Genomic DNA, 27852 nt, shown 5'->3' with positions numbered 1-27852 from the left:
ACTATCATATTCTCTGAGATCCCAGTCAGAGACCGCATGGACATAGCTGTCACAAATGCGACTGCTGTAGAAGGCAGGGCAAAGGAGGCCTGAAGTGGGGCCCACAGACCGAAGGCTCTAAGGCTGGAGTAAGTGAAGCGCAAGTGTTAGTCACTCAGTCATATCCAACTCTTTGCAACCCCATGGACTGTAGCCTGCCAGGCTCCTCTGTCCACGGAATTCTCCAGGCAAGAATACTGAAGTGGGTAGCCCTTCCCTTCTCCAGGGGATCTTCCTGACCCAGGGACTGAACCTAGGTCTCCTGCACTGCAGTTAGATTCTTTATCATCTGAGCCATCAGGGACGCCCAGGGTGGAATAAACTTGGCGTATGTGAGGAGCAGAGAAGGCAGGGGCAATGAAAACATAGGAGGCCTTAGTAGTACTGAGTAAGCAGTGGCCAGATGCCTCAGGACTTGGCAAGTTTGAATAACGAAATCTGATATGTAGGGTGAGAAGTGCTTACTACTCAGGTAGTCCAGGCAGCCTTCAGGGAGGAAGCAGATCTTGAGCAGAGATCCCCAAAGGTCAACAAGGCTTTGCTAAGATGAAGTGGAGGCGCTAGTTTAATAGCATGCAGAAACAGCTGGAGACAAAAGGAAGCTTTAGTTCAAAACTTTCATTATTTTTTTACTCTATTTTTTACTTTTATTACTCTGCACAGTAATGAAATAAGACAAAGAAAAGGTGAATTCTTTGCTTTGCACTTCTAAACATTTAAAATGAAAAGTAAAAAAAAAAAATAAGTAAAAAACAAAAACAAAAAAACAAAATGAAAAGTACATTTTTTGTTATAAGCTAGACCCCTGATAATATATAAACTTTCTGAGGCTTGGTATTCATAATCTTCAGCACCATAGTATTGACTTAGTACTAGTTTGACGGGGAAAAAAATAAAAAATCACAGGTCAATTATTTCTTTCTCCCACTAAACTAGGAAAAAAATAGGAACTTCTAATTTAATTAAGAGTGGTTGCTAGAAATTTTAAAGGAAGTGTTTGCTTTTATATGAAGATTACATAGCTCTAATTATTTAAAGATCCTGTTACATCCCTTGGTCTCTCCATTTCTATTTTAGTGTGTCAGGACATTTCAAACAGCAAACAAGAGATGAAGGGTATCAACCAAGTCCCAGGAGGATGGGAAGTAGCTGTCTGCATCTGTGAGTTCTGTCTAGCATTCATCTTCAGTGTACTTACCACTGTTCATGAAATAAACAAAATCCAGAAAGTAAAAAAAAAAAAAAGTTAACCGCAAAAACTCCAAAAAGGAGAAGGGGAAGGATAGAATTCTCAAAGTCATATTAATTAGGATCTTAGACTTTGCAGAATTAGGATCTAGAATTCCTAGAACTGCAGGATTAGAGAACACAGGCCTTATCTTCTATCACCCAGAGAAACTGGGAGACGGGCCCCGAAAATAAAATCATTACTAAGTATTGAATCTAGATATGACAGCATGATAAAATAACTGATCAGTACTAGAAATATTCTGATTTAATTCCTGGTTCACATAATCCTAAAAATTGATAGCGATTGAGATTATCTCATCCAATATTACTGCCAATGTAAAAATTCTCTCTATAAAACATCTGCGAGAACATCAGCAACCTGAGACATTCAGGCTGGAGGCTCTAGTTGGTAGTAGGCAGTTCTATATTGGCTATAAAATCTGCTTTTAATGTTTAATTGCCAACCCTTAATCTTAGGTTGTTGTTAGGAAAACACAGTAACTCTCTTCACAACTATTTATGGCAAAATTTATACATGTTAATCTGGGAGTTAATTTCTTTGTTTGAAGTATAAGAATAATAAACTATCAGTATATGTTCCTCCATACTAGACAAATAGCTCCTTGAAGGCAAAATCATAGATCTTGTAAGTCTTTATTTCTGACTTAAGTGATGTAAGTAGAATGTCCTGCTTATATCAGGTTTACAAATTTTGGTGAAAGAGTTAGTGAATCAGTGAACTGAAATGAAATGGATGCCTGCACTTAAAAATAGCATATTAGCTGCTTTCTTGCCTAAACTGTTAGTTCAGGATGTTAGTTCAGGAGGGAAAAAAAAAAAGAATATTCAAGTATCTAAAATATTTCTCTAAAACTTTATTCAAAGTTACCCACCTCACTGTTAATAAGGTGCACAATTGATGCTCTGTGCCAGTTTCACTAGGCCTGCCCATTGCCGGCAATGGGCTTTGAGAAAACCCGTTTCCTGACACCCCCAAAGTTAAATTACTCTTTTCAAAACATACTGAACTCCCGATACTTGCAAAAAGTATTACATGCACCATGTCCCCATCAATCTTTAAATCTGAACTTACATTATTAATCTACATCAGTGTATGTTAAAATGAAGTCATTTCAACAAATCATAACTGTACAAATCAAAACACCACTAGTTAAGAGTATTTTACAAATACTACATTACATATTACCTTGCAATCTGAAACATTACATTTCATATTTGTGTAAGTTTATTTTAGATAACTGAAACTTCACAGAATTCAACGGCAAATAAAGTTTAAAAAATTTAGTTCTGTACATTAGTTCCAACTATCTCTATTTTACAATCTATAAGGCTCATGTCATAGTTCAGCACCAGAAGGATCTAAGAAACTGTCCAACCAGTCTTCTTATTCATTCCATGTGATGGTTTGTTACTGTTGCTATTTTTAAGGTGAAAGTCTGAGAAAACGCTTTATATATCCTACTTCCAGACCTTGAGAAGTGGAATACTTTTTGGCTGGTCATTCTATGTAAAAACCTTGAGTTGTATCTTTCAATTTGCACTGAACAGATACAAAAACGAAAAAGGAAAGGAATACTTACAACATGGGTTGAGGCTGTCAGTCTTTAAGTTGAATTTATAATACTGAACCATCAGAAATAACTTCACAATGCCCTGTCCCTGTCCTTCCTTTTTGTTTTAAATTTTTGAAAGGCAGCCAGAAAAATGTTTTATTTATTCCTGAAAATAAGGTACAAGGGAAGGATCACAGCCACAAGCTTTCTCATACACAGCTCCAATAACATCAAGGCTCTTCCACAAAATACACTTTGAACTGAGTCAGGAGCAGACCTAGGGAGCAGACCCATAGCCCCCAAAGGTACCATGTTTTCCATACCACAGTCTGCTCAGTGCTGGCATCCCTCTGTTCACAGAGATCATGGCAGTAACTCATCACTGATGGCCTGGATTTAAAGTAACAGTTTCCAGAACTAGTGTCACCGTTCCCAATTCTTCTCTCTCTCTCTTTTTCTCTCTCTCTCTCTCAAGGATTCACAAATTCTAGAAAAAGAGTGTGTTTGTCTTGTCATTTTCAAACTGGGTTTGTGCATATTACATTAAAACCACACATTCCCTAAACTAAAAACTTTTTTTTTTTTTTTTTCAAAAACCACAGGAACCTTCAGTAATCTTGTTTGTTCAAAGTATAAAATTCTTACATGTTTAAAAAAATTAAAATCGGAGACTAGTACCGCTGCTTTCCTCACCAGAAGTGCACGATTTCAGGCTACATTTAAAAACTAAGCTTCATGCATACACATGGCCAGAGAGGTATGAAGTCTTACAGAGCCCTTAACATCCATCATTCGAGTACAGTAAGCATTGGCTAGATCACAACAGGAAGCATGTTAGCAAACTGAGCAAAGAGACTTTCTCAAGGACACGATAGTTTTCCAGGCTCCATGTCAGTCACGTAAAAATTTAAGCAACATGTAATCTTTTAAAATTGACCCCAGACGTCCCGTTCCCCCAACCGTTCCCATACGCTCCCCCAACCCCCCCTGAAGTCCTCCACCTCACAGAAGTATCTTAATGCTCCCCGTTACTGATGACAGCTGCTTCAGGTTCTGCTGCTGTTGCAGGGAGTCTTGGCACTTTCTTAGCAGGGCTTGGAATATGCTAAAAAAAAAAAATATATATATATATATATGGTCACCTCTTAAGAGTTTTTTTCCCCAGGAAAAATCATGTTGCTAACCAAAGTTCTAATAGGAAAAGGGCAGCTCTGGAGAGAAATATATATATATATATATTATATATAAATATATATGTATATTTATACATATACAACTATATATTCTGTAGAACTTTTCATGGAGGGAGCAAAAATGTCCATTCTTTACCTTATGGTGAACGTATCATATGATTACCCTGTAGCAAGGGAGAGGAGGGCTACGGAGATCTATCTACCATACCCAGTATTTCCCTTGTTATAGCTTGCCTTTGATTTCAAACACTCGGGGCTTGATTTGCTACCTCAAAGAGCAAGACTACGCATTCAGCACATTTGTGCTGAATGGATAAAATAAATAACTTCGAAGTTTTTAAAGTCCTCAGTTTGAAGCCTGGCTCTGATCTTGGTCAAGTCTCATTTAACTTCTTTCAGCTTCATCTCTAAAATGGGCACAGTAGCATTTACCTCAAGGGGGTTTTTATAAGGGTTTATGTAGAAAACCTAAAAAGTGATTAGCATGTAATACGAAAATTCCAGTCATAACAATTACTACTCCTTCTTGACACCTGGAGATAGAGTAGACAATGGCCTGAGAGAAGGGATGTGAGGGGCTCAACACCCAGCCCCTGCTTCATCTCTCACCAAGATACAAACCACAAGTGAGCCTTCTCAGTTTTGCTTTAAACTTTGGTATTGCTAAAAAAAAAACAACCTAGCATTTACTGTGCACTGAAAAACACTAACTGCCAAGGGCTGCATACAACTGGAAAATGCACAGCTGGAACCCACTCCCAGAGCCCTGGTTCTCAATCACCCTGCTTTATTGACATTCCTTTAAGTGGACAGATTTCAGTGAGGTCACCTCAGTCAGGAGATCTGGGGATGGAGATTTTCTTATCCCATCAAAGCCCAAGACCAACACAATAAGCTTTACTTACCTCGGCTGTAGTGCTCGGGTGCACAAGGCCTACTCCCTCATTCAAAGTGTCGTCGTTTAGAGACGGGCGCCGAGCGTAAGTTCTTCTGTGTTTTTCGTCTACTCGAACTAGGTACCATGTTCCTTCGAAGAGGGAATCTATGGAACTCTGGGGAATGTAGTTGGCTAAAGGAAAGGCAGAGCATATGAAAAATGAGTTATAACATATAACTCATCTGGTAATAAAACAGCCCTCCAGTAGGCTTCTGGGTGTATATTAACAATTTAATGTTTTTACCCAAGTGATGAGTATCCTCTCGGAGCTTCATGTTTTCAGCAAAAATATCTGGTGCCACACAAGTTCTTGAGTCAAGCCTTGACTTAAGATCACATATGCTTGCTACTATTTTATCAAGAGCAGACCCTAAAATAGCAAATAATTGCAACATTAATACAGTAAAAATAGTATACATATCCCAAAGCCTGAACAAAATGCTGCCAAAAGGAAAAAACAACTTTTCATTTCTTTCAGAACTACAGGCTATTGTTTAGTTAAAAGATAAGATGTTATTTATTTGATGTAGCTTCCTATGAACCTTGACTAGACATTTGTTCAGCCTTGGCCAGCAGACAACTGAGGAAATAGGTGGGATGTGAAACTATAAATAACTTGTCTAGAGTCAACGAACAGTTTCAGAATAATGCCAAGTCTTTCAACCGTTTTTCTCTGTATTTTTGCTCCTTCCTGCTCAGGGAGGGCACAAAAGTATCCTTAAATACAGCTAAGACCACATCCCTATAAACATTAGATAACTTAATAAACCACCAAGCCTGCAAGAAATGGCCTGGTATTATTCACTCCTATGATCAGTCTCTGGAGAAGGCAGTGGCACCCACTCCAGTACTCTTGCCTGGAAAATCCCATGGATGGAGGAGCCTGGTGGACCTCAGTCCATGGGGTCGCTAAGAGTCTTGACACAACTGAGCGACTTCACTTTCACTTTTCACTTTCGTGCACTGGAGAAGGAAATGGCAGCCCACTCCAGTGTTCTTGCCTGGAGAATCTCAGGGACGGAGAGCCTGGTGGGCTGCCATCTATGGGGTCACACAGAGTCGGACACGACTGAAGCGACTTGGCAGCAGCATGATCAGTCTCAATCATTAGTGTGAAGACTCAAAAGCTGCCCGCCTTAAATAAAGACACTTCCTTTTCTCTACCTATGCTTTAAAAATGCCATAAAAGGGACTTCCTGGGTGGTCCACTGGTTAAGAAACTGCCTTGCGATGCAGAGGAAGTGTCTGATCACTAGCTGGAGAACTAAGATGCCACATGACTCACAGCAACAAGGCGGGCATGCTGCAACTGCAAAGCCCAGGCACAAGAGAGCCCGTGCACAACTACTGAGCCTGCGCACTGCAACCAGAGCGTCTAAGCACTGCAACTAAGACCCCACGTGGCCCAGAAATAAAGGTTTTTAAAAATGAGATAATAGATTAAAATAAAATTACTTGCCAAAGAAGGAAAAGTTGAACACTTTATCATTAAAAAAAAATGTTTAAGCTCATTATACAGTTTTTTTCCTGACTTGGAAAGATATTCTGACTCAGACATCATCCTGCCATTTACCCAGTTAAAGCAGAATTTTTGGGCAGAGTGTTGACAGAAGTAATAAAGATTAAAATGTCATAAAGATCTATGGAAGAGAGTTAAACGTTTCTTGAGAAGCCTAAGTCAGCCTTACCACAGTAGGTTCTCAGTACATTGTTGTTAAAAGACTCAGCGTTTACCTGGTGTGGCATCTTGTGTAACTTTGAGGGAGTACAGAGTGGCAGCCAAACCAGAACCGTAAGAAAACACGCCGATCCTCTTTCCTGCCAGCTGCTGAGGTGAGTACCTATGTAGGAGGGAAAAAAACCTTTTAAATTAAAGTTTAACTCATCCTACTACAGTGGGTAGAGAACCACAGCTGGAATAAACTTCATCCTAAGCCTAGGGATCTGACCTAAAGTTTTACTGTTTACAGTAAGCAGATTGAAAACAAGAGTTCTCATCTCTTTAGGAATGATGGAGTTGAGAAAAGTTATGCCCTAAAATAAACTACTTTGTCAACTGGGGATTTATGGTTCAACTGTAGGTCAAGAATAAAAAGACCATGAGAACAACAGCAGGGAAAGATAGCGTGAAATTTAGTACTCTGGGATAAATAACTATAGCCTCATTCCATATCTCCCTCAAGTCAACAAAGAGGCTAGAGACCCTGAAAGGAAAAGACCATTCTGTGACCTGCCACCAACGTGCCTGATACCAGATCTGGTCTTAGAAATGTAACATCCCCAAACAAGCGGACTGAAGCAATGGAAATCCATACTTACTGTGCGAGAACAGAAGCCAGGGAGCCGTACACTGAAGATGTGTACATATTTCCATTTTGATTTGACACAAGCAAAGATGCCTTTGTTTTCTGATTGAAGAGTTCTGAACTAGCTTTCATAAATGCCTTTTCCACATCTCTGTCAAAGTAGGTATCTTCTAATTTAACATCCCTGAAAAGTTTAGAAAAAAGATAATCTTATAGTGTCCAAAGACTATATTTTTATTATATTACTTACTAGACCTAACTACTATTCTAATAGAAGTATATGATGCTGATTTCTATTTATTAAAAACCAAGTAGCAGTATGCTAATTGCTAGATAAGATATAACAGTTGTACAAATGTGGTCCTTTTTCTGAAAAGTTTTTTTTTTCTTTAATAATCAAGACAACATAATTCTAATGGGTTAATAACCCCCTACAGCTCTGTCATCACCAAACAGAATATACTACTATTTCAAGTCCATAATATTGTCTATTTAGTTAGAAGAGTCACGTTTATAGGAGCCAAGTGTTAAAAAATATTTTATCAGATGGAGAAGGGACACAGGAGAAACAGCAAGAGTTTAACAGGCATAGCATGCCAGGAGGCCCCAAAAGTGGGGAAAACGGAAGGAGTATGAGAGCAGATATCAGGAGTGGCCAAGGGCAGAACGGATGTAGGCAGAGGAGAGGCAGGGGGAAGAGTGAAGACGCTGCTGTATAAATACAGGCACTTGAGGGGCAATATTACCAAGGTGACAACAGGAACAGATCTAAAAGGAGGAAATAAGAAAACCTGAATAGAAAAGACTAAAGAATTCATATAGGTGAATGACCACCTCTCTGGGACTCAGTTTCTTCACTGATTAAATAGGTTAGACAAGATGACTTCTTTTGACTCTAAAATTTTCATGTCTGTATAAATAGCGGTTTAACCAATATAAAAAAATACTCTCACATAGAAGGGAGAAAAATCATAATTCCTCTTACCCAAAGGCTTCTAGGCCACTGTAGATACTATTCTTATCTCTGTTCTGGTCATTAAGGAAGTCATTCAGCAACATCCGAGCTAGAGATTTCTGAACCAGTTTACAATAGGGTGAGTGGAATATCATGAAACCAAAATCATTCAAGGTGAAATCTCTATCATTTCCCTCTGAAAGAGAAATCCAAAGAAATTATGAAATCCATTTAAGCCACTAACTTTTGAAGTCTGATTTTAGAACATGGTTGGGATGTCTTTATATCTTTAAGTAGCAATAAAAAAATATACTATATAATGAAATATCTCTATGGTTTAAAATTTGTGTCAAAAAGACACCCAGAAATTGAACAATATACACTATTATTGGTTTTCAAACTAAACTATCACAATCCATTAGAGGGCTGTGTAATCAATTTAATGGATCAAGGCCAGTTTTTTGTTTTGTTTTTTTTTTAATCTTAATAAATTAACAGGTTGTTTTTTTGTCTGAATGAAAAAGAGTAGAAAAGAGTAAACTGTATAACTTGCAGCATGGGCAAAAAAATTTGATGACATTAGTTTCCATTTAACTGCACATAACAATGTAAAGTCTATTTCTTACTGCAGATTCTAATAAATGTTAGAAAATCACTGTACTGTTAAATACTGGTAAACAGTATATATTACATACTTCAAGAATGCTTCTTATCTAAAGCCACTATGTTTCCTAATATCCGTTATTGAATCTTATTTTTAACCCAGTCTCACAAACCCTATAAAGCGAAGTTGGACTATGGAAAAAGCATACTTTATATAATACTGTGTGCTTTCATGGTTTTAATTCAAATACTGTCCTTCTCAGTATCTCAAGCACTTTCTCAGGGTTAAAGATAGAGATTGATGATGATGCTAAAAGAGCAAATATGAATTCACAGAAGTGAAAGTTGCCCAGTCGTGTCCAACTCTTTGCGACCCCATGGACTATACATACAGTCCATAGAATTCTCCAGGCCAGAATACTGGAGTAGGTAGCCTTTCCCTTCTCCAAGGGATCTTCCCAACCCAGGGATCGAACCCAGGTCTCCTGCATTGCAGGTGGATTCTTTATAAGCTGAGCCACAAGGGAAGCCCATGAATTCACAGGTCAAGTACAAAAAGACTATGTGGGGAGGTGGGGGTCACTTTGGTAATTTATTTTCATTAGTTTTCTCCAGATCACAGTTGCAAACTGAAATTTGTTTGCAACTGTCTACCTCTTTCAGAATATGTACCAAATTCAAGTTACTTTCTTTTTTTACCTTACTTTTGATATTCTTACTGGGTTGCTGCTGCTGCTGCTAAGTCGCCTCAGTCGTGTCCGACTCTGTGCAACCCCATAGATGGCAACCCACCAGACTCCCCCGTCCCTGGGATTCTCCAGGCAAGAACACTGGAGTGGGTTGCCATTTCCTTCTCCAATGCATGAAAGTGAAAAGTGAAAGTGGAGTCGCTCAGTCCTATCCGACTCTTAGCGACCCCATGGACTGCAGCCTACCAGGCTCCTCCGTCCATGGGATTTTCCAGGCAAGAGTACTGGAGTGGGGTGCCATTGCCTTCTCCACTTACTGGGTTAAGTCATCCTAAGTATTTTTACAGAAATAAACTTCATTTACAAAGTTTACCTGTTCTCTTAAATTATACATTACCAGAAACTGTGGGAAAACTATGCTATTTGGTGGGTGAGGAAGCAATGGTTAAAGGAAAATACTAATGAAGGATGCCCACGAAGTAGTTTCTCACTAAAGACAGTGAGTACATTACACTGCCCTCAACAGATAGCAAAACCAAGGAAAACTGATAAAACCCACCTTTCTGCCACCGGGCACGGATCTTCTTGCGGTAGACAGAATAGCAGCGGTCTAATGCACTGAGGTAGCACTGTATGGACAGTTTTCCATCTACTATAGGATATTCAGAAAGCATATCAGGCTTGTAAAAGTCATAGGCATGTTGCATATGTGTCCCACGAAGTCCTATTAGAACAAAAAAGGAAGAGGTCCATGTAACTCTGCTTCCTGATGTATGTCAGTAAGCAAATTGCATTATCTGGGAACTTTTCTTAAATCTAGTCAACTCATCACTTGCAGAATAGAAATCACAAGGTGAAACGAGTATGTGATTGAAGTGAAACATAACAATAGCCATGGACAGGCCTAAGCCTCTTGATATGCAACATTTTATGCAAGTTTCATACACCTAACTGGGAGTTCACAATTGCTCTGAACTGAAAACAAATTACTACATGACTATGGGCAAGTTACTTCTCCCAGTTGTTAGCAACCCTACTTAAACCCATTTTACTCCTCTGTAAAATGGGGATGACATCACTTATGTCATAGGATTGCTGTGAAGACTAAATATGATAATACACATAAAGCTCTTAGCAGGTAGTGCCTGCATTTAATGAACACCAAGTACAAGCTTCTAATTTTTAAATTTCTCAGCATATTGTGCAAATTTAAAAAAAGTACTTCCCAAACACTCACCTCGTTCAAAAATTAAAGGTGCATTAGGCCCAATTAGCATAGCAACGGCTCCAACTCCACCTGTAGGTCTGGCATTTCCTGTGGCATATACAGCAATATCCCCTGCAACTACCAGGGCATACCGTCCTGAAAAATATTATTTGTTAGTATACAAGAAGGTGATTGACACCCTAACTATCATACATACAAACTGAAAGTATTGTATTTTCCCAGAATGTATCATATTTTCCCATCTTTGGTAAAGAAAAAAAAAAATTCTGACTAAATTTTGATAGATAATTTTATCCTACATGATAAACAGAACTAATTTCTAAAGCAAATATGTTGAAAGTCATAGCTATCTTTCTGAACACATTCAAACAAGCATAACTGGTAAAAGTCTGCAAATGGTATTTAGGCCTATTCCTCCTCAAGGATAGTTTCTTTGGGAAAATATGCAACATACCATCCCAAGAGCTGGACTCAATCCAGTTAACAGCATTAAAGACAGCGGCCGTGCCTCCATAGCATGCATTAGTTGTATCTATTCCTTCTATATCCGTATTCCCAGACTCCTCAAAGAGCTGCATCAAATTTGTCTTCACTGACTTTGATTTGTCGATGATTGTCTCCGTTCCAACTTCTAGCCGCCCAATGCAGTCATAAGAAAGGCTATTTCTCTCCATAAGATTCTGGACCACAGTCATGCACAGAGAGTTGATATCTTCTCTATCTGTGCAGAAGCCCATCTTGGCTTGGCCCAAGCCAATAGTATACTTTCCAGCATCTACACCATCATATTTTTCCAACTCTGCTTGATCAACATATTGAGAAGGAAAATAGATCTCAAGGGCAACAATTCCCACATCTTTGGGCCAGCAGGCTTCTGCATTCAAAGGAAGCGACCCAGGCATGGTGAAAGAACTTTAGAAAGAAAAACAGAAAAAGCAAAACAAAACATTGTTTTAGATTATAGGTTGTAGACTGTCAAGTTCAAACTTGAGAAATCAACATTGATATTAATTTCTAAATTTAGTATATTCTTAGGACACTCAATTTTAATATGTGGAGGTAGCAATGATAGTATGAGCAAAGTTATTGACTCCACTATTACTTAAAGTTATCTTTTAGAAAGACTTACAAGTTATTCAAAACTAGGTATCTTTAGATTTAAAGTATGATTACTAGAGGTAAAGAAAACTGAAATAAGACTCATCTATGTTATAAAGAACTATAAGATAAAATGAGAATTTAGTAACATGGCCCACAGATCAGAACTCAAGTATCTGATCTATTCCTGGCCACTCAAAAAGTTTAAATCATTCATTCATTTCCATATATGGATTATTCACAGCTATTGACTTTATGGGACTTTACATACTAACAGTTTTAGTTAAACTAAGATACTAAACTAAACCTGTTACATACTAACAGTTTTAATTAGGTCAAACAGTATTGCATTCTTTATTGATCTAAACAATCCCAATACCTAGAAAGGCCACACTGTCAAGTCTGCCATGGCACTCTATTCAAGGCCCCTGCTATTAAAATCTCAGCCTTCCAAAGTAACCTCCACCCCCACCCCATCATCTAGAACCCAGATGATTACAATTTTAAGCAAAGACAAGTTCCCAGACCCATAACAGGACAAAAGTCAATATTCTGTACATTCCACAGCTAGTGTACAGGTGATAAATGATCATGAGATCACAAGATTATCATTTCGCTTCTACATCAGGCAAAAGAAAACAACCGATCCAAATCTGAAAACTGGTACCATAATCCACATATTATTTGCATGGCATCTTAGACAACACCTCTTAAAATAATCCCTTTTTTAAAAAAAGGGCCTTTAAAAGTTGCACTGTTGCCACACCAACGTTCAGGAGTGTTTAGATTTATTTACCAATAGTGAAAAGAAAATGTGCTAGCCACTCAAGGGTGTTGCTATGACCTATGGGCAAGTCACATAACCTATCAGAGCCTCAATTTCTTTAGAGGTTATTTCAATCAGAAAAAGAGAAATTACTCAGGATGTTTCTAACAAGGAGGAGGATTTTAACATAGGGCAATGGTTACCACTCCGTTGGCCCAGCTACAGGAGCAAAAGTGGGGAAGACGGTTACTATTCAGACCCCATGAGCACACACTCCTACTGAGGCTGCACCTTGGCTGCTGAGTGAGAGCCAAAGCCCCACACTCTCACCGCTGCTGCCACTGACAAAAGGCAGATCCTGTATTTATGTCATTTTTCTTCTGCCAGTCTGCCAACACAGGTGGAGTACTGGCGATAATGAAATCACAGGCTATTACCATAGTGAGTTGTTAATTACTAAAATCTTGAGAAAATATCTCAAGCAGAGAAGCTGTCCTTAAATCATGAGATCTACACTTAGCCTGTAGGTTATCAAGATATGAGTGTATTAAAAGCTGAAAAATAAGCACCTGGAAATACAAAATTTTTGTGACAAAAGTCACAAAATTTTAAGTTAAAGGCCTTAAGGGACACCAGTTGAATCTTCCTTCTAAATAAAAGAATCTTATTTACATTTTTTCATCCATCCAAACAATGACAACATGTTAAATGCCAAACATTCGGGATAAGTTTAATAGGAGGTAACCCTTGCCCTTTCTAATATTCACTGTCTTGTGTGATGGTAAGCTACAAATATAACAATAAACAAGTGAAACGAGAGAGACAGTCCATCTCATTCTGTTAGGAGAACTACCTAACCCAGCTGGGGAAGGAATGAGAAGAAAGGCTTCTTGGTCGAGTCTGAGGAAAGAGTTGGAATAATCAGTAAAGCTCTGCAGAAGCAGATGGTAGTAGTTTTCACAGGATGGACAACATAAACAAAGGCACACCACAAGGAACCACGGAAACTTATACTAATTTACTGAAGTGCAATGTGAGCCCAATGAGTAGATCAGGCAAGTAGCGGGTCAGGAGAGCTAGCTAAGGGTTGAGTCATAAAGGTTCTGGCATGTGATATTAGCGAGCTTCAGTATCATCATGAAGGCAGAGAGAAGCCATCGAAAGAGTTTTAAACAATATGGTTACATTAGTGTTCAGATCAGTCTTTTTCCAATTCTGGAATCAATTTAGTGAGCGTCAACAAACATCTTTTTAAAACAAAATAGAAAAGAACAAAATATCAGATTGCATGGCACATAGTAAATGCCAAGAATTTTTCATGAAAATTTTGTTTTAATTATTCACATGTATTCTGGGTTGCAATACAATGTGGATTCCTTACTAAGGGTCACAGCCAGAAAAGTATAAGTCCCCATTTTACACAGTCACTGGTGCTATGTGGAAAATGGATCTGAGTTAGGAAGTTGATATGGAAGCCCGAGATATAGCTCATGAAACAGAGCAATTACTGCATGAAGAGAAAAGGAGCAGCTTCAGAAAATTTTGGAAGCAAAAAACTGGCAGAAATTGTGATTGACTAGATGGTAGGAAAAGGATGAAATATTTAGGGTAGATAACTCCCAGATTTCTAGCCTCCACTGTTGTATTTCTTGACAGAATCACTCACTGGCAGATACACTAAAGTGAGCAGAGAAGCACCTCTCCACTTTGTCCCATTTCTTCCCTCTTTTAGGCAAACCCATTGATTTTATGATAATCTAAACTCGGCTACACTGAGGTTTAAATGAAGACGAGGCATATTCTAAGTTTATAATAAAATATGTTTAAGTCATCTGCATAGTCCACAGAAAAGAACTCTAAAACTAGTGTTAAAAACAAAAAGCAGCCCCTATACTTATAAAAAGAACCCCTCCTATATGCTACCCTTTAAAGCACCAAAACAGAGGCAGTAGGATTAACCACTTTTCCAGCCTTTCCCCAATGTACCCTTCACATTCTTTTCAGCTCTTCAAACTGCTCTAAACATGATGAGGACAATATAATTTTCCCTGCCTGGTCTAATAGCTTGCAGTGCTGTTGGAAATAAAGTGGAAAAATACATATAATCTGAAGATATGAACCAGTTTACGCCATAAAGCAAAGCTCTAATTCCAGAATTAATCTACGTTTATCATAATCAAATCAGCTCTGATTAGTTCTTATTATATGGTACTTACTAAATAAGGTATAACTCTATTATTAAGCCTAATACTTCAGTATTCTTGCCTTGAGAACCCCATGAACAGTATGAAAAGGCAAAATGATAGGATACTGAAAGAGGAACTCCCCAGATCGGTAGGTGCCCAATATGCTACTGGAGATCAGTGGAGAAATAACTCCAGAAAGAATGAAAGGATGGAGCCAAAGTAAAAACAATACCTAGTTGTGGATGTGACTGGTGATAGAAGCAAGGTCCAATGCTGTAAAGAGCAATATTGCATAGGAACCTGGAATGTCAGGTCCATGAAACAAGGCAAATTGGAAGTGGTCAAACAGGAGACAGCAAGAGTGAACATGGACATTCTGGGAATCAGCGAACTAAAATGGACTGGAATGGGTGAATTTAACTCAGATGACCATTATATCTACTACTGTGGGCAGGAATCCCTTAGAAGAAATGGAGTAGCCATTATGGTCAACAAAAGAGTCTGAAATGCAAAACTTGGATGCAACCTCAAAAATGACATAATGATCTCTGTTCATTTCCAAGGCAAACCATTCAATATCACGGTAATCCAAGCCTATACCCCAACCAGTAACCCTGAAGAAGCTGAAGTTGAACGGTTCTATGAAGACCTACAAGACCTTTTAGAACTAACATCCAAAAAAGACGTCCTTTTCATTATAGGGGACTGGAATGCAAAAGTAGGAAGTCAAGAAACACCTGGAGTGACAGGCAAATTTGGCCTTGGAGTACAGAATGAAGCAGGGCAAAGGCTAACAGAGTTTTGCCAAGAGAACGCACTGGTCATAGCAAACATCCTCTTCCAACAACACAAGAGAAGACTCTACACATGGACATCACCAGATGGTCAACACTAAAATCAGACTGATTATACTCTTTGCAGCCAAAGATGGAGAGAAGCTCTATACAGTCAGCAAAAACAAGACCAGGAGCTGACTGTGGCTCAGACCATGAACTCCTTATTGCCAAATTCAGACTTAAATTGAAGAAAGTAGGGAAAACCATTAGACCATTCAGCTATGACCTAAATCAAACCCCTTCTCATTATACAGTAGAAGCGAGAAATAGATTTAAGGGACTAGATCTGATAGACAGAGTGCCTGATGAACTATGGACTGAGGTTCCTGACATTGTACAGGAGACAGGGATCAAGACCATCCCCATGGAGAAGAAATGCAAAAAAGCAAAATGGCTGTCTGGGGAGGCCTTACAAATAGCTGTGAAAAGAAGAGAAGTGAAAAGCAAAGGAGAAAAGGAAAGATATAAGCATCTGAATGCAGAGTTCCAAAGAATAGCAAAGAAAGATAAGAAAGCCTTCCTCAGTGATCAATGCAAAGAAACAGAGGAAAACAACAGAATGGGAAAGACTAGAGATCTCTTCACGAAAATTAGAGATACCAAGGGAACATTTCATGCAAAGATAGGCTCGATAAAGGACAGAAATGGTATGGACCTAACAGAAGCAGATGATATTAAGAAGAGGTGGCAAGAATACACAGAAGAACTGTACAAAAAAGATCTTCATGACCCAGATAATCACAATGGTGTGATCACTCACCTAGAGCCAGACATCCTGGAATGTGAAGTCAAGTGGGCCTTAGAAAGCATCACTACAAACAAAGCTAGTGGAGGTGATGGAATTCCAGTTGAGCTCTTTCAAATCCTGAAAGATGATGCTGTGAAAGTGCTGCACTCACTATGCCAGCAAATTTGGAAAACTCAGCAGTGGCCACAGGACTGGAAAAGGTCAGTTTTCATTCCAGTCCCAAAGAAAGGCAATGCCAAAGAACGCTCAAACTACCACACAATTGCACTCATCTCACACGCTAGTAAAGTAATGCTCAAAATTCTCCAAGCCAGGCTTCAGCAATACGTGAACCGTGAACTTCCAGATGTTCAAGCTGGTTTTAGAAAAGGCAGAGGAACCACAGATCAAATTGCCAACATCCACTGGATCATCGAAAAAGCAAGAGAGTTCCAGAAAAACATCTATTTCTGCTTTATTGACTATGCCAAAGCCTTTGACTGTGTGGATGACAATCAGCTGTGGAAAATTTTGAAAGAGATGGGAATACCAGACCACCTGATCTGCCTCTTGAGAAACCTATATGCAGGTCAGGAACCAACAGGTAGAACTGGACATGGAACAACAGACTGGTTCCAAATAGGAAAAGGAGTATGCCAAGGCTGTATATTGTCACCCTGCTTATTTAACTTCTATGCAGAGTACATCATGAGAAACGCTGGGCTGGAAGAAGCACAAGCTGGAATCAAGATTGCCAGGAGAAATATCAATAACCTCAGATATGCAGATGACACCACCTTTATGGCAGAAAGTGAAGAGGAACTAAAAAGCCTCTTGATGAAAGTGAAAGTGGAGAGTGAAAAAGTTGGCTTAAAGCTCAACATTCAGAAAACGAAGATCATGGCATCTGGTCCCATCACTTTATGGCAAATAGATAGGGAAACAGTGGAAACAATGTCAGACTTTATTTTTGGGGGCTCTAAAATCACTGCAGATGGTGACTGCAGCCATGAAATTAAAAGATGCATATTCCTTGGGAGGAAAGTTATGACCAACCTAGATAGCATATTCAAAAGCAGAGATATTATTTGCCAACAAAGGTCCGTCTAGTCAAGGCTATGGTTTTTCCAGTGGTCATGTATGGATGTTGAGAGTTGGACTGTGAAGAAAGTTGAGCGCCGAAGAATTGATGCTTTTGAACTGTGGTGTTGAGAAGACTCTTGAGAGTCCCTTGGACTGCAAGGAGATCCAACCAGTCCCTCCTAAAGGAGATCAGCCCTGGGTGTTCTCTGGAAGGACTGATGCTAAAGCTGAAACTCCAGTACTTTGGCCACCTTATGTGAAGAGTTGACTCATTGGAAAAGACCTTGATGCTGGGAGGGATTGGGGGCAGGAGGAGAAGGGGACAACAGAGGATGAGATGGCTGGATGGCATCACCGACTTGATGGACATGAGTCTGAGTGAACTCCGGGAGTTGGTGATGGACAGGGAGGCCTGGCGTGCTGCGATTCATGGGGTCGCAAAGAGTCGGACACAACTGAGCGACTGAACTGAACTGAACTGAACTGAGAGTTAAACAAGTGACTTGTTTCACTTCGGGGGGAAAAAAATGTAGCTAAACTAAATTAATCCATACCCATCAAAGTGAATCATGAAGAAAATCATGACTCAGACTTTGGTGTGGAAAATTTTTTACACTGTCTGCTTCAATCAACATTGCTCATTCTCTGAGGATTTTTGATAGCCAAAGTATTTTCGTTACATCCTTGGTAAGTTAGTGACGTCTAAGTTGCTCATTTGTGTCCGACTCTTTGCAACCCCATGGACTATACAGTCCATGGAATTCTCCAGGCCAGAATACTGGAGTGGGTAGCCTTTCCCTTCTCCAGGGGATCTTCCCAACCCAGGGATCAAACCCGGCTCTCCCACATTGCAGGCAGATTCTTTACCAGCTGAGCCACAATGGAAGTCTTGGTAAAACACCATCTAATTTGAAAATATTCACTTTTTGGTTGAAATTGAGGGAGAGTGAGAAAAGTAGAAAAAGAGAGGAATATTAATTCACAAAGTAATTGGCTTCATGGCATTTAAAACAACAAAAAGATTGATATAGTTTCTGGTCTAAAATCTTTATTCTATTAAGTTGTGCTCTTATGTCGTCCTCTCAGATGTCCTCTGATATAGGCCAGATATAAACTAGAGAAAAAAAAAAGGCCAGCTAAAGATTTGAGATTTTAAATAAAAAGATGTAAATTTTCATTTAAAATTTCTTCTTTACAAAGAAGGAGAAAAATACACTTTTACCACAGAACTCTGTGAACCTTGCAAAGCTATCTTCCAACAAAGACCAGAAGACGACTCATTCTGTCCTAAAGCGAAAGCTCACCCCCTCTGGTGGACAGGAGGAGCTCCAGGTCCCACTTCCTTGTGAACAATTTCTGAAGGCTTCCTGCCTAGCAGGACACAAGATGGACCAATATGATCTGCTGAGAATCTTTTAAGTTTGTGAATGACAGACAGATGGGAAAAGCAAAAGGAAAAAAAAAAACCAAAAGGCAAAAAAGCAGGGAAATCAGCTAAGGATGCTGATATAAGGGCAGACCTAGCTCCTCAGGGCTCATCCGGGAGGGACTTCGGCATCAGTTCCCAGGACCATGATGCCAGCCTCCTGAGCTCTCTGCCTCCATCCTTCCCCTGTCCTAGGATCACCTTTCTAAAATGCACATCTGACCTTTGATAAGATGCTATTTAAAACTATTCCAAGCCTCTTCCTTGCGTTGCACAAGGAGCTTCTGGAAAGCAAGAAGTGTTATTTTGTTCATCTTTGTGTTCCTAGTCTCCAGCCCAACGCTTGGCATAGGCTAGAAGGTGGATGTTGAATAAACGAAATCCTACTAGCCTTCTAATCTAAAATTAGTAACAATCATAAGAAATCATAAAGCCAAAGCATAAAAAAGCAGAATCATAAGAGGAGCTCCATCATTACAGAAGAAAGCAATAGCTGCAAATAGTTAGATTATTGGTTCAAACACATTTCTAACTACTGTCCAGTCTCACGTAATTGTAAACATTCATCCGTAGCCCAGATGGATATCTTTTGAGGCTGTAATTCAACATGCACTATTGGTACACATGCATACCTGTGACTGTTTCTGATTAAGCAGTTTATAGGATTACATTTTATTATCTACATTTATTTCCTCTTATGAGCGAACACTAATTTTGAAAATTAGTTTCTAGATTTTAAACATTAGCCTAATAAACACAAAATTAGTCTTCTGAAGCATTGTGGCATTAATCAATATTTAAAAGATAAAATTCTATAATGGGTTTTAAGAATGTGTAGTGCACACAATGGTTATTTGTCCTAGCATAAGAATTAAAAGTCCCCCTTCCATTAGAGAGGAAAACTCTCCTTTAGCAGCATGACAGGATGCCGTACCTGCGTGAGGGGTAAAGAACTGCAGTCTCCAGGTCTGTCACTCTGTCTCCTCCTTCAGGCACTAGGAATTTCAAATAAGAACCTTTTTTAAAGTCATATATCAAATAATGACTGCAATTCAAAGTAAGTTAAAATAAACATTTCCTGATCCAATTACATTATATAGAACAGAATTTGACTTTGCTTAAGGAAAAAAAAAAAAAAAACAATCCCAAAGAAAAGCAATGCCAAAGAACGCTCAAACTACCACACAATTGCACTCATCTCACACGCTAGTAAAGTAATGCTCAAAATTCTCCAAGCCAGGCTTCAGCAATACGTGAACCGTGAACTTCCAGATGTTCAAGCTGGTTTTAGAAAAGGCAGAGGAACCACAGATCAAATTGCCAACATCCACTGGATCATCGAAAAAGCAAGAGAGTTCCAGAAAAACATCTATTTCTGCTTTATTGACTATGCCAAAGCCTTTGACTGTGTGGATGACAATCAGCTGTGGAAAATTCTGAAAGAGATAGGAATACCAGACCACCTGACCTGCCTCTTGAGAAACCTATATGCAGGTCAGGAAGCAACAATTAGAACTGGACATGGAACAACAGACTGGTTCCAAATAGGAAAAGGAGTATGCCAAGGCTGTATATTGTCACCCTGCTTATTTAACTTCTATGCAGAGTACATCATGAGAAACGCTGGGCTGGAAGAAGCACAAGCTGGAATCAAGATTGCCGGGAGAAATATCAATAACCTCAGATATGCAGATGACACCACCTTTATGGCAGAAAGTGAAGAGGAACTAAAAAGCTTCTTGATGAAAGTGAAAGAGGAGAGTGAAAAAGTTGGCTTAAAGCTCAACATTCAGAAAACGAAGATCATGGCATCTGGTCCCATCACTTCATGGGAAATAGATGGGGAAACAGTGGAAACAGTGTCAGACTTTATTTTTCTGGGCTCCAAAATCACTACAGATGGTGACTGCAGCCATGAAATTAAAAGACGCTTACTCCTTGGAAGGAAAGTTATGACCAACCTAGATAGCATATTCAAAAGCAGAGACATTACTTTGCCAACAAAGGTCCATCTAGTCAAGGCTATGGTTTTTCCTGTGGTCATGTATGGATGTGAGAGTTGGACTGTGAAGAAAGCTGAGTGCTGAAGTATTGATGCTTCTGAACTGTGGTGTTGGAGAAGACTCCTGAGAGTCCCTTGGACTGCAAGGAGATCCAACCAGTCCATTCTGAAGGAGATCAGCCCTGGGATTTCCTTGGAAGGAATGATGCTAAAGCTGAAACTCCAGTCCTTTGGCCACCTCACACCAAGAGTTGACTCATTGGAAAAGACCCTGATGCTGGGAGGGATTGCAGGCAGAAGGAGAAGGGGACGACAGAGGATGGGATGGCTGGATGGCATCACTGACTTGATGGACGTGAGTTTGGGTGAACTCTGGGAGTTGGTGATGGACAGGGAGGCCTGGTGTGCTGCAATTCATGGGGTCGCAAATAGTTGGACACGAATGAGCGACTGAACTGAACTGAACCGAAAGATTATAAAACTTTTTTCTCCTTATTTTATTAGCTCTTACAGTGGTAGTTTCAGTCCTGGTAATGAGTTGATATCTCCTGGAGTAAAGAGACTTACACATTCAAGAGCTTGCTCTGCACTTAGGAGCTTGTGACTTTAATGACAGTCTGTGCCTTTCTGAGCTTCAATTTCCTCATCTGTAAAATGGAGCTAATACCTGCCCTCCAGGTTCATTGTAAAGGATGCTTGAGAAGATAAAATATGTAAAAAATATAAAGCACCAATACACTGATTATTATCTTAGTTCTTAGTATTTTTCAAACAAAAACAAATCTTTCTAGCAAGAGCTAATTACCTTCATTTATTTAATCTTATGCTCCTGGTTTTCAACATGTCACTTTCACCTACCCCAACCTTTTAGCAAGTGATTTTCCTCTTAGAGCTTGGGTTAAAAAGGTAGATATTTGATATCAAGACCAAGGATCATTAAGCTTTATCATCATTTAAATTATGTGGAAACAAAATGGAAAGTGACCTTGGAGCATTTTCCTCTGTCCATTTACTTTGAAGGGTTGTTACTCGGAACAGTTCCTGTTGGACGAAAACACAATTACCTTTGTGCTCTATTTAATTGTTGGCAAATACAGCATCTGCCCTTGCCTGATTAACTGGAGAGTACTCTCAGATGCTATTCAGTAAAGCTTTACTGCTTTCACATAATTAGATCATTTAAGAGCTTATAGACTTAGTTCCTTTTACTTCATTAATCTCCCCCCACCTTAAATAGATTCTGAGTTTTATCAGAAAAGATAAGACTGCTGCTGCTGCTGCTAAGTCGCTTCAGTCGTGTCCGGCTCTGTGCGACCCCAGAGACGGCAGCCCACCAGGCTCCCCCGTCCCCGGGATTCTCCAGGCAAGAACACTGGAGTGGGTTGCCATTTCCTTCTCCAGTGCATGAAAGTGAAAAGTGAAAGATAAGACTACTGTATTCCAAAAACCTGATGACAGAATAATATATACAATGAGAAAAGAACTAATTTTTTGTTCTTGATTACCTTAAATTATGCTTTTGTAATCTGCAAATTAAGCTTTCCATGGAGACTAGTAGGGGGGAGCATGATCCCTCTTCTCTGAAAAATGTTGAAACTATTTAAATAACTTAATATTTCTTCTTGAAACCACATATGTATATGCATTTGACACTATTTTAATCAAGGGAATTTCTCCTGAACTGCCAATATTTCTTCTTTCAATTTTGATTATTTTCATCAGGGAGGGCGCTTAGGTGGGAAGGCATAGAGCAAGCAGCAGGGACAAGGGAGGGAGTGAACTCAGTGCACAAGAGAAAGCGAGGAAAGACACAGAAGATAAAAGAACCGCACAGGACTGGCCAGCTACTCAAGTTCTCAGGAGAAACAGAGGCCTGGAGTAGACAGGAAATGGAGGCCACAAATACGGCTTTGGGAAAGAATCAATCCGAAAGGGACCTCCCCCCAACCCCGCAGCTTTCCATTCTCCTCTGCAGCTGCTAGGAGGCTTCTCTACCTGGACAAAAACAGCAGTGCCAAAGGCTCAAGCAGGTTATCAGCTTATTTCTAACAGGTCTCTTCAGAGCAAGCGATAGAGGCAAGCGGTATGGCTCAGGAGGCAGTTAATAAATCATAGGCATTTTGAGTTTGGCAGAGATTAAACCTGAAGGTGGAGAAGGAACCAGCAACCCACTCCAGTATTCTTGCCTGGGTAATCCCATGGAAAGAGGGCCTGGAGGCCTGGATTCTATGGGTTCACAAAAAGTTGGACACGACTTGAGTGACTAACACACACACACCTGGAGAATGATGAGACTGCCTAGGGCTAACCAACTTTCTCCTGGGATTTATTCAGTGTTCTGAGTTCCTCCTCTGGCTCCCTTGTTAGCACATATTCAAAGAGGTGGTCAGAGAAGTTCACCCAGTACATATCCTGGTACACAATAAACCACACGCAGTTACCTGCTGATGCTTTTCACCATTACAGGAAAGATATCCAGGAATCCTTCTTAACTGAGAATGAGCTGGCAACCTTTCCTCCTTAGGAGGGCCAGCAAGCAAAACTACTGTTAGGAAAGCCTCACTCACATCTGTACAACTCTGGTCTAGTTCCCTAAGAAAAAAATACAGACACCCTGCCTCCCCCCAGAGGTACTGGTCTGCCTATCAGTTACTCTACTCGTATTTCAAGGTCCTGTTCTAGGCTCTCTCTTCCAGGAAGGTTTCCTCTAGCTTTCTAATCAGGCCCTGCATTCACAATGACACTGAAGCCTTCAAAGTCTACTGTCAGTGGAAAGCTAGTTTCCGGCAGTTTTCTTAAGCATTTGGAATACTTAGACTCCTGTTGGGAGAAGGGCTATAATTTGATTCTTTTAAAATCCCTTTGAGACGCTGGAGTAAAGGGCACACAATTGCATTTTTGAGTGACTGAATTTGGAGTTATAATAACTAGAGGAAAAATCTTTTAAATTCAAGTAGTTACAGCAGGAACCCTCATCAGTGAATTCTTTTCACTATCCTTTTAAGATGAGCTGCAGCCCCAAATGGTGTCCAGAAGCTTAAAAAAAAAAAGAACAAAAAAAAGGTTTTTTTCTGCTGCTCTTCAAAGCAAATGGTAGGTTTCAATTATTCCCTGAAAAATGTAAGGAATTCATATGGAATCAGAAGAGAACGCTTGTTGGCCTTATGTCATTCCCAAATGCACACCCCTCCAGGTCCATGCCTTCCAAAGATGAAGCCTGTAAGCTCTGAAAGACTAGCTCCTCTACTGCTCTCACTATACTCGGTTAACAAGCAGCAAGCAGGCACTACCACAAGCCAAGCATTAGGATGACTACATTACTAAGAACTGAGTCCTATCACCTTCCCATTAGATTGGGTAATATGTTTTTAATCTATACAACTGTCTTGAGAAACATAATATCACATCCTATGATGCTTGGTTTTTTAATAAACCCAACATAAAATTAGGACTATTTTCTTTTTCAAATGAAACTAAAGATTCTCATATATAGCCCATTAAACTCCTCCATCCACAGCCCCAATGCATCTCCTGCATTCAGTTCTACTGGATTGCTGTTTTAAATAATGCTAGGGTCCCCAGGAAGCACATATTACACCAATATCAGGGTTTTGCATTTCCCGTGAGAATAGCTATCTAAAACGTCAATCAAAAAAAAAAAAAAAAAAAGTAAATCTCAAAATCAATCCCTCAGTTAAGAGAAACAAGATATAAAAGCACTCTGGAGAAATATTAAAAAAAAAAAAAATGAAAAAACAAAGGCCCAGGATTAGTTCAACAAATGACGTGGACTTCTATGGCCCCAAACATAATACCTGTATAACTCACCCCATCTGGAACACCTTCCAAGAACTGGGGTTACTTACTAAACTAGAACTGAACTGAACTACACTGGAACTGATTTACGTGCAAATTTACAAACTTAGGAGAGAGACCTGCAAAGTTTAGACACCCAGAAAATAAAGTCTTTCTCCTTTTCCATAAGATCTGCTATCCCTGCCCTCCTCATCCGCACAAAAAAATAACTCAAATTTTAAAAATAAAAACCACAAACTGCTTGGATATCTCAAGCTGCAAAGAACCATTTGGCCCAGATACAGGATAAGGACTTTCAGTTAGCCTTCTAACAGAAATCTGTGCAAAGAAGTCTAAACTCCACCTCAGAAGGAAAAATCTGCTTACTAGCCCTTCCTATGTCTTAATCTTCTCATTTGTCATTGTTTTTCATAATTCATCCCTGAAATAGAGCAAATGTTACTCAGCAGCGGCTAGAACACCTCAGGTGCAGCAGGTTGGCAAGAGCATCAGTCTGAGGGAAGAGTTGATGCAGAGGTGAACGAAGAAGCCTGTGATGCCCTAAACCAAGGCCGCCGGGCAAGTGTAACCAACAGGGACAGCCTCACATTACCTGTTGTCCAAAACTCTCCTCCAGGGTGGGTCAGCATAATGCCTTCTCTACCACTGGTCAAGGCAGTTCACACGTTTTTCAAAGACTCCATATATCGAGTTTTGAAAAGCCCTTGGTTCAACCCAAAGCCTACTGTGTGTGAAGCCCTATGCGTGCCTGCCCATTACATCATCACAACATGTCAGGCTGGTTCTGAAGCTATTAATATTAGCAGGAGGAGATACGGACTTTCTAGAACACGGAGGAGACATATATATATGGGCTTAAAAAATATGGAGGCAGGAAGGTGGGAGGCAGGAACCTGTGATATTGGAAGCAAGCACAGACCGAAGCAGTCTAGAGTCTGAAGTACTCAGCCAGGTTAAACCGCGGTTGTGATGCTTTCTCTCACCTAAGCTAGGGAAGAAGAGCAACGCTGCCCACCTCCCTTCCTCCCAGTCACTCTCTTTAAGTGGCAAGACGACACACCCCCTGCCAACCTGCAAGGCTCCAAGTGTGATCCTCCGCATCCTTGGGCGTCCACCCTGAAGCCAAGGCTCCAGGAACACCCTAGCAGGCCAGCTCCTTTCTCATCCCCCTCATGTACCCACCCCCATCCCCTCAAGGTGGTCACAGCCACTCCCCTGGCACCTCCAGCTCCTATGTCATCAGAAGCCTACCCCTCAATACCCTCTTCTCCTTCTCCCCTCTGCGACTCGCCTGCCCACATTAATGCCCCCATCCTCCAGGACCCACCGCGGTCGGCCCCAGGTCCCCGGCAGGGGAAGCCCATGCACGGCCCCCGCTCCCGACGCCCTATCCTCCAAGTCCAGGTCCAAACCTTAGCCCTGACCCGGACGGAGCCGGAGCTGCTTCGGGCCTAGTCAAGGACACTAAATCGCCGTGCCCTCACCCTGCCCGCGAGGCCTCAGCAGCCCGGGTTGCCTCCTCCACTCAGGACACTCACCCAAATATGACCGGGCGGTGGCCGTAGAAAGTGAACGACCAACGAAGGGGTAGTGCGAGCCGCCTTCACTCCGCCACTAGCTTTATAGCCGCGGACCGACCAGACTCCGGCAAGGCCGGGAGTCCGCGAGAGGCGGGACAGTGGCCCCAGCAGCCAATCGTGGCCGGCAGAGGAACCCCGGAGTGCCCGCCCCCTAGTCGGGCTTCAACCAATCCGAAGGAAACTAGAGGAAGCGCTAGCTGGGGGGTTTTCCCTCGTGGCTGGAAGGGCGGGGGAAGGGGCGGGGACAAAGCCGGAGGGCAGAGAAAATGGGGTGAGAGAGTGACGTGTGGTGGCCCGAGAGCCGGCCTACCAATGACAGAGCGGCGAGACACGGCGAGAGCCAACGGGAGCGGAGTGAGAGGTTCTCCGGCCAATTGAAGCTCAGCGAGAGGAGATGAGAACCAATGAGGCCTCCGCGTCCCACCACTGGGGAGAGGTGGTCTAGTGTGGGAGGCAAGTTGGTCCCTGCTGGAGAGTCCGTCAGGTTGCCTAGCAACCAGAGCAGGCGTCACCTATAAGATTTCTAAAATACTTGATTTAAATTCAATCTTAACGTTTCCTAGTTTCCTAGAGCAGCCCACATACAAGCTGGAGCATAATACATCACCAAGAATTTGTAAACTTATTCTAAATACCAGATTTGTAAATAATATTGTAACCTCTATACAAACGAACTAAACTTAAAAGCATGTTGGTTTGGGATTAGACACCAGTGAGGAGGGTAAGGGGCCTTGCCTAAGCAGGGAGTTTGTCCTAATTCTTGGATTTTTCCTAGCCCATATCATATACTCTGAGGAAAGTGGCTCCACCTGGCCCATTCTCCACTGTATCTGCTGAGCTTGATATGTGGTAGGTGCCGAATAAAAGGTTGTTGAAAAGGAAGGGGTCTCATAATTCTCAGTATAGCAAACCCACAGGATAAGCACCATCTAGTTCCCCCAGGAAAGAGAGAGGAGCAATTCAAGCTGGAGGAAAACACTGAAACACTGGGAGAACCCAAAGGAGGATAATTATGGCCTTAAGTAAGACTCTGCCTCATCTCCTCAGAGAGAGAAACTATAGTACTTTGGTGGGAAACCATGAGAGTTTCTGAGTTGTGTCTCCCCTTCAGTTTCATTATGACACAGGAATGCTGTTGATAAGGGGTCCCTGATGATTCTATATATCACACAACTACTGTTATGTGAAATTTCTTATCCACTATAGATAATAACCTAGTAAGAGACATTCTCAGCAGGAGGGTGGCAACGGAACCACTGTGGAGTGGTGGCAGCATAAGTTACTTGGGGGAGAGGACCACTCAATAATGGTTATACTCCATAATGTTGCTCATGACATTGGTTCTGTTCCAGAACCAATGTCACTGATACCTTCATAAAGTAACTAGGTGATAGAGACACCACTTGATTGTGACCAATAACAATTTGAGGATGGGATTTAAACATTTTGTACATGCTAAAATTCACTGAAAGACAGTAAGGACAGACACGAGAAAGAAGACAGCTTTGTCCTTAGAAAAACACTTTTAGCAGTAGAGCAAATATTTCCAACTCCAGGAGTACACAATAGGAAATAATT

The 27852-nt window shown here is 40.6% G+C and overlaps 1 protein-coding gene across 3 annotated transcripts; it reads right to left on the bottom strand.

The window, feature by feature from the left end:
• Positions 1–639: 639 nt before the first annotated feature.
• On the bottom strand, positions 640–26379 carry HMGCS1 (3-hydroxy-3-methylglutaryl-CoA synthase 1). Of its 3 annotated transcripts, XM_059878676.1 has the most exons (12): positions 26233–26288; positions 21864–21919; positions 19811–19871; positions 11209–11666; positions 10764–10889; positions 10086–10250; positions 8265–8430; positions 7293–7463; positions 6708–6814; positions 5218–5343; positions 4942–5105; positions 2125–3948 (listed from the first exon to the last, which is right to left on the bottom strand). In XM_059878676.1, exons 2-12 carry the CDS (start codon positions 21871–21873, stop codon positions 3859–3861), a joined length of 1644 nt encoding a protein of 547 aa, XP_059734659.1. In that variant the 5' UTR covers positions 21874–21919; positions 26233–26288; the 3' UTR covers positions 2125–3858. The 3 variants fall into 3 exon arrangements, with proteins under 3 accessions (NP_001193507.1, XP_059734659.1, XP_059734660.1); NM_001206578.1 differs by lacking the exon at positions 21864–21919 and having other exon boundaries at positions 640–3948; positions 26233–26379; XM_059878677.1 differs by lacking the exons at positions 19811–19871; positions 21864–21919.
• Between the last annotated feature and the right edge of the window lie 1473 nt (positions 26380–27852).

Source organism: Bos taurus, chromosome 20, assembly GCF_002263795.3.
Source record: "Bos taurus isolate L1 Dominette 01449 registration number 42190680 breed Hereford chromosome 20, ARS-UCD2.0, whole genome shotgun sequence".
Lineage (NCBI taxonomy): Eukaryota > Metazoa > Chordata > Mammalia > Artiodactyla > Bovidae > Bos > Bos taurus.
Note: the sequence above shows the minus strand (reverse complement) of the source record. Positions and strands in the feature narration are given on the sequence as shown.